We start from the raw sequence: 7,481 nt of genomic DNA, 5'->3' as shown, positions 1-7,481 counted from the left end.
CTCTCTCTCTCTCTCTCTCTCTCTCTCTCTCTCTCTCTCTCTCTCTCTCTCTCTCTCTCTCTCTCTCTCTCTCTCTCTCCCTCCCTCTCTCTCTCTCTCTCTCTCTCTCTCTCTCTCTCTCTCTCTCCCCCCTCATGCTTTATAAAACCCCATTACAACTTGTTGACGTGAACTCAGGGGCCCTGCGGCATGTTGACGGACCTCTCTGCAGACAAAACTAATCAGCGGCTGATTGGGTTATCTCGCAGCATCACGTGGCCCCGGGGCCTCGGTCTGAACCCCCGAGTCTGAAGGCTCAAGATCTATCGTGACCCAACTCAACTGGGTTAAAGCTAATAGCCTAATCTAATGCTGCCGAAGTCGGCGCAGGAGATCGCCCCTGAGGGGGTTCGGCTACATCTCCCAGCCTCCGGATCACGTAACAATTTAAGTCTTCCAGCCTGCGCGCGTAGATGGAGTGAACCAAGAACTGTCGGGGCCCGGGCCGGCCTCTGATTGGAGGCCTCTGGAGATGAAGGCCAACTCCAGCTGGCAGTGAGCGCAGACCAGACAGCCAGGCTCAGTCGCACAGATCGGAGGGACAATACAACGCTGGCACACACAGTCTGCTCGCTCTCCTTTCAGATGTGTGTCTGTGCACGGCAGCGTGTGTGTGTGTGCGTGTGTGTGTGTGTGTGTGTGCTATTTTAGACTGGAGCTTACTTTGAGCAGATCCTTGTGAAAATCTTGGCCGTCGTTCAGTCCTTCCAGGTTGCCGATGAACTGCGTGCACGACATCCTTTTACCGATGTTCTGAAGAAAGAGAGAAATAGAAATGTGCAGGTCCTTCTCCATCGCTGCCTCATTCTCAGTAGATCTGAAATTCAGGCTTCGTATCACTAGTATCTACGACTGCAACTATTTTGATAACCAAGTAATAATGTACGACATTTGCACCTTCAAGCTTCTCAAATGTGAGGATTTTAAATTTAACTTCATGTCGGTCGGATGAACAAGCAATCTGAAGACGCCGTATTAGACTCAGGAATATCATGATGGGCATCGTAGGAATGATTACTGGATTAATGAAAGCATTGAGGCTGGTAGTGATGATGACCTCAGTCACAATAAAGATCAAACTCACAGTGTATCTGCTAACATCTGTTGAAACTTTCCTGGAGAAGCTGATCCCCCGTCCACTCACCTCTACAGACACTTTAATCAATCATCCGTCCGCAGCAGAGCTGCACTATCACTGAGAACACTGGTCCAGATTTACCAAAGGGAGGCTGTGACTATAAAAGTAGCACATTACGATGGTGAGGAGATCAGCAGTAGACCTGCAGATCTGCTGCTGATCAGGCTCACATTCCCAACACTAGAGAGGGAATCACAAGGGCTTCTGAGGAGAGTGAAGCTTTTAAAACTTCATGTTTTATTTGTTTGGATGCACACACGTGTTTATATACACATGCATATATGTACACATGTATGTACACATGTACGTGCACATGTATGTCACCAGATGTTACTCACCTGGCCGTGTAGATCGGTGTTCAGCAGCATCAGAGCGCAGGTGAGAGTGTGAACTGCATCTACAGGATGAACACAGTGAGTTAGCTTCATCTGCTAAATGAGACATACGCAGAAATAAAACAATACAATATAATAATACAATATGTCAACACATTGTGCAATAAATATCAGTGCACGTTACATTGCTGTATGTGAGAGTGAAGCTGACGGTTAAATATTGGACTGAAACTCACAGTGAAGCTCCGTAAAGTCGAGTGGAGCTACAGATTCATCACTAGGATGACACCATCACAGTGTCACACTGTTTTCACGTCGTCATTTGATATATCGTTATCGTGAAATGTTGATTATTGCCACTATCGGCGGCTGGGTGTACTAAATATCCAGGAACAGACTCTCTCTTTGTTATTGCTGGTATTAGAAACACTCCTCTGCAGCACTCACCCTCTGACGGCATGGCTTTTGGGTTGCAGTCCAAGTACCGCTTAGAGAAGTGTGACAGCACCCTCTCCCTCTCCTGAGTCTCCCCCATCAGGGCAAACTGCCGGAGGAACGTCCTGCAGCCACAAACACAGAGACGGTCAGGAGATCATATCCAGTAGAGATCACAAGGAGAAATCATTTCAGTCCACTGAACAATAACTACTGAACTGACCACAGAAGATTAAGATCTATTTCATAATAATCTATCAAATGAAATAACTCTTTAATTACTAATCATCATTTTTACGAGTTGCCAGCGATAGGAATTATCTCAGTACATTTATTCAAGTGTTGTACTTTCTATTTCATGCTACTATATACTTCTACTTCAATACATGTCAGGGGAAATATTTTACTTTTTACTCCATTACATTTATCTCACAGCTGTACTTTCAAGCTATAAAACATGATGCATTCTTACAGTATAAACTATCAAGCAAATATGAAACAGTTAAAATTATCTCCAGCTCTACTTGCCTCAATGTTATAAATGCATCAGCAATAGTAGCAGCCATAATGGTAGTAATATATGTAATGCTGCAGATAGTCTGCATAGTACATTGAGTACTTTTAATTGAAAAACTTGAAGTACATTTTACTGATATATCTGTACTTTTACTTAAGTACATTTTTGAATGCAGGATGTTTAAAGCTAAGTGCTCCAGTATTACCCCACTTGAATGTGAAGGTGAGCATGTTGAGTGTAGGATGATCAGTGTAACTAATATCTGAGTAAATAAAACCAATGTGATACAGCGTTAACCTGTTAAACAATGTGCACTGACTACATGTGGTTACTTACAGTAGACAGAGTAGAAACTGTCATTCTGAATGCAGCATCCTCGCTGCCCTCTAGAGAGCAGTGTTTCACAGAGGAGAGCAGGATGCTTCTGCTTTCTTTGTTTAATTAAACTTCCAAACAGAGATTGGTTATTTGCCTGAAATACACTAAACATTTAGGGATTTTTTATATGATACACAAACTGGCGTCTTGTCTTCACTTCACATTAGAAACATATTTATTATATTTTGTAATTATATCTATTTAAAATGTCATTATTGCATTATTGTGTGTTCTCACCGCAATGCCTGGTCAATAGAGAGGCCTGTGAAGTTGAAGAAGCTCAGATACTCTTCTGCTACCATACGAGTGAAGTCGTTACTGTGGACAGACAGACAAGATAGAAAAGAACACGTAAAGGACTGAACATAGCGATCGAAAAAACAACAAAAACATGTCCATCACACTTTCAAATGCCTGCTTTCTGGGCTCAGTTTGTTCTGGAGATTCAGACCGGAGGCCAGAAAACAAAGGAGGAGATTCCCGCGGTGCACGTGTCACAAAGTGCAGAAACCCTTTCATCCCACACAGCTGACAGAGCGACGGGCAAGAACGCAGACGTAGTAAAACACAAGACATAGTCAGCAGAACGTGAAGCGGCGTACAGTAAATGTACAAGACACAGCATTCATTAAATAAACATAAGATGCAGCAGAAAGGAGAACATGTTAAGGCATCTTCTTTTTACAGACCTGCTTTTATGCAGCGTCGTCTTTTTACTGCTTAAATTAAATCAATTCATTAGTTTGTTCTTGTTGTATTGATTGGTTTAATTGATACATCTATTGTGCTGTTTTTTTTTAGGTGGTCTTGCTTTTGTTGGGCCTCACTGTTGAGCTGATGTTCTGTTATGATCACTATGTTGGTCAAAAGGAGAGCCGTATACCTTATTAGTACTTTCGTAATTACTATTCATAATTACATAACTGATGGTAGATGTAGTAATAGTAGTAAAAGTACATTTAGTAGCAGAAGTAGTTGTTGTTGAACTATTATCAATAAACCATGAGAAAGGGATGTGTGTTGTCAACGACCTCGACAGACGTCACTCATTTATGTCATTTGAGGACCTTCAAGAGGAATTTAATCGAACTGATAAACAGGATTTCTGGAAGTAAGTAGAGCTGAGGAGTAGAGTAGGATCTGTCTTAGGCCTGAAGAGGAAGGAGAGAATAACATTCAAGAGTTTCTAAACTCTCTACACTCTGCCTATAGACTGTATATAATGGGTAGTAAATCAGGGGAGAGTTAGGGTCATTTTCTAATAGACGTCAGAACAACCTGACTTGTATTTGTAACAAGAGGAGTCAGATATTGAAATGATACTTGATAACATTCACCTTTTGAGTTCTTTTGCAGAATATCCACTACATCAAAGCGTACCTCCATCTTGCCGAGGACTCCAATCAGCTGCCCTCTTTCCCGCTCATGTTTCTGACGTTGCACAACAACGTGTTCTATTGTTTCCTCTTGCCCACAATAGTCGCAATCGCCTGTTTCATGTTTACACATTTAACCAGCACATTTTTGAGGTTTTCAGACAGCCTGAAATAACACCGCCTGTAGAGCTAGCTCACTTCTTGCTGAGGTGGGGCGCCACGTCGGACTTCCGGAAGCCGTCCAAGTTGAAGAGCCGTTTGGCCAACCGTCTGGCCGCTGCCACGTCGGCCCGGTGGCTGCCGTTGGTGAGGGTGTCGCTGCTGTCCAGACCCAGCCGCTCACTGAGGTCCTGGTCCAGCTCCGAATCCGTCGCCAGACGGGCCTTGTCCCTGCTGAGAGGGTGTGAAGGGGGTCAGAGGGGTGAAGACAGGGCAGAGATCGTGATGAGACACAAATATTCACTCTCATGAACAATTAATCAGACAAACTGCACCTCCATTTGCACCAATATCCCAAATCCATTGTCATTGTCATTGTTGTTGTTGTTTGTGTTCATATATATTCTTCGATGTATATTTATACTGTACTTATTAAATGTTTATGCTTAGTTTCTCTGTTCTACTTTGTTGTCTTTAACGTCCTTGTTTTCATATTTTTCTTGTTTATTTGTATATTCCACATGTGTACGTTGAGAGCAACGTGGAAACCGGTCAAATTCCATGTATGCGTACACACACATGGCCAATAAAGCTGATTCTGATTGTGATATAGATGGACAAAATATGATATGGAAATGATGCGAAAGATGGGAAATTAAAAAAGGTTTTGGTTCAAGGAGTTGAAAGCGGGACAAATAACATTGATTTGTAAATAATTGAAAAGGAAAGAGAGCGAAAGGGGACACAAGAGGAACAAAGAATGATGGAGATATAATAATAAAACTAATAACTCTGCTATATCAATAATTGAATACTAATATCTGATCTGTGCAGCGCTGATGTTAAATCAGAGTTTTTAGCTGCACAAGAGGTTTTAAAACAAGAAGAAAAATACACAAGGGGGAGATGAAAAGAGTAAGAGAAAGTAGCTTAAAAGAATACAATATATTAAATATATATGTATATATATATGCATGATGATATAAGAGGATTTAGAGCCATGGAGGGAGCGATGGATAACAAAGAGAGCAGAAAATACGCAGCAGTAAACAAATCCCATATTTTACATTAATTCACTAACAAGTATAACAGACGGCATGCAAATCATTTTCTGATCAAACAACATTTGGCATGATTACACACGTCACAAATCTCCTCGTTTACCAGCTTCCCTGTTATCTCTTCTCTAATTAAGCTCCTTCAAAGCTTAAACCAGTTCAGAAATGCAAAACTTATTACATCTGAATTACCCCGTGATAATATTTTAAGCACGTTATGTCACGCTGAGCTGAAAGAGGAACTACTTTTCTGGCTTCTTGATTAGTGAGCTGAAGGTCTCTGAGTTCAGTTGCTTGGAATTCGACGTGATGCTGACCTTCATTGATGCTGTCGAGAGCTGGGTGACAATTCTGGTCACGCCAGCCGGGATGAGAGAACAACAATGACAGTTCAACAGCTGAGGGTTTTATTCCAGAAAGCAAGAAAAACACTTCCCGAACAAGCAGAGCTCTCATTTGGATTCCTCAGCGTTTGGGACAAGCCAAGAAAAACCCACAGTAGTCCCAGGGCTGAAGCTTCCCACACTTACACATCCTTGCACTGTAAATGAGTCAGGCCAAATCACACCAGAGCAAACAGTAATTAATAACAAAAGCTGATTGGGTATGAACGCTACGAGGGTGCAATGGTCCACTTTGGTTTCACAAAGTACACAGAAGAACGGGAACTACAGGTCTCTGAGGCTGTACTTAGGCTCAGCACAGCTTTGAGCTGGATGCAAAAAATGCTGACATGCTGACGTTTTAGCAGGTATAATGTTCACTACTTTAGTGTGTTAGCATGCTGCTAATTAGCACAAAGAACAGCTGAGGCTGACAGGAATGTCTTTAGTTTTATGTATTGGACAAATTAAAAGTTTGACCTGCTGGTGGCGCTAGATGAAAAGTCAGTGGATCACCAAAGTTCTCACAGTTCATGCTGCAAGGGACATGAATGTGTCTGCCAAATGTCATGGCAATCCATCCAATAGTTGAAGTAGATCACTCTAAAAACATAAATGTGAACCTGCTGGTGATGCTAGTGGAAAAGTCATCTGGGGACCATGAACATCTCTCCCAAACTTCATAACAGTTTATCCCATTGCTGCTGACACGTGTCATACAAATACAGAAATGCCAACATCATAGAGGTGCTAGAGGGATCACAAAGGTCACTTGGCTCCTCTGGGGACCATGAATGTGTGTACATGTCATAGTTGTTGAGATATTTCAGTCTGTACCAAACAACATTGCCAGTCGTTATAGCCATGTTTTTAAACAATTTAACTGTGTGCAAAGCAAAAACACAAACTTTAAGTGTAGATCTCCGTACTGGAGCTTTAACACAGAAACCTCTGGGAGACGATCCATCAACACCGTTTTAAAACCGACGTGAACAGACTTGCAAATATAATTTGCACGTCTCCTGTCACTCACAAAGACATGTTTGAATTTTCCCTTTTGTCTAAATTCTGTATTTAAATCCTCTACACACAGACAGGTGAGTCAGGTTCCTGTAGGTATGGGGACCTACCTGTGGCAGGACCGCCTGATCGACATATACCTCTCCTCGCCGCCTCCTGCAGCTGAACCGTGACAGCAGAAGACAGACGGCGCCCTCATCGCCGTCCCGTGACCGCCACCTCGCCTCGGACCACTCGCCCGGCTGACCCCCCCTCTAACCCCGGCCTCGTAACCTGAACGCATCACCGCCATCGAGGAATACCTGTAGTCTCTCCCCGGAGGCCCGCAGACTCTGACATTCCTCTGCTTGGGTTTTGTTGAGTCAAACTGAGACTTCATGGGTCTACTTTTTCTTTCTCTCACTCTCCCTCTCTGTTTGCTGTCATTTGATCCTCACAGGATCCTCCCCCCCCTCACCCACACACCCCCCAAAATAAAAGTAAAAGAGCTGTTTGTCCTGCAATGCTGATCCTTCTCTGTCTTTCTTTTTTCCTTCTGAGTCTGTTTGCTGTTGTTTCTGTTCCCTCTCTCTCTCCCTCTCTCCCTCCCTCTCTCCCTCCCTCTCTCCCTCTCTCTCTCCCTCCCTCTCTCTCTCTCTCCCTC

General features: G+C 43.0%; 1 protein-coding gene across 1 annotated transcript in view; it reads right to left on the bottom strand.

Moving 5' to 3' along the window:
* The window catches only part of LOC116381110 (uncharacterized), a 65,861-nt gene that overhangs the window by 36,193 nt on the left and 22,187 nt on the right, over positions 1 to 7,481 (bottom strand). Inside the window, exons 6-10 of the mRNA XM_031842951.1 lie at positions 4,417 to 4,611; positions 3,080 to 3,160; positions 1,960 to 2,072; positions 1,516 to 1,574; positions 703 to 792 (exon numbers count right to left, since the gene is read on the bottom strand). Of these exons, the coding sequence (XP_031698811.1) occupies positions 703 to 792; positions 1,516 to 1,574; positions 1,960 to 2,072; positions 3,080 to 3,160; positions 4,417 to 4,611 (538 nt within the window). The remainder of the gene's footprint in view (positions 1 to 702; positions 793 to 1,515; positions 1,575 to 1,959; positions 2,073 to 3,079; positions 3,161 to 4,416; positions 4,612 to 7,481) is intronic.

This window comes from Anarrhichthys ocellatus, unplaced genomic scaffold (genome assembly GCF_004355925.1).
Source record: "Anarrhichthys ocellatus isolate YVR2014 unplaced genomic scaffold, GSC_Weel_1.0 scaffold4, whole genome shotgun sequence".
NCBI lineage: Eukaryota > Metazoa > Chordata > Actinopteri > Perciformes > Anarhichadidae > Anarrhichthys > Anarrhichthys ocellatus.
The sequence above is the reverse complement of the archived record's forward strand: the minus strand, read 5'-3'. Positions and strand labels throughout refer to the sequence as shown.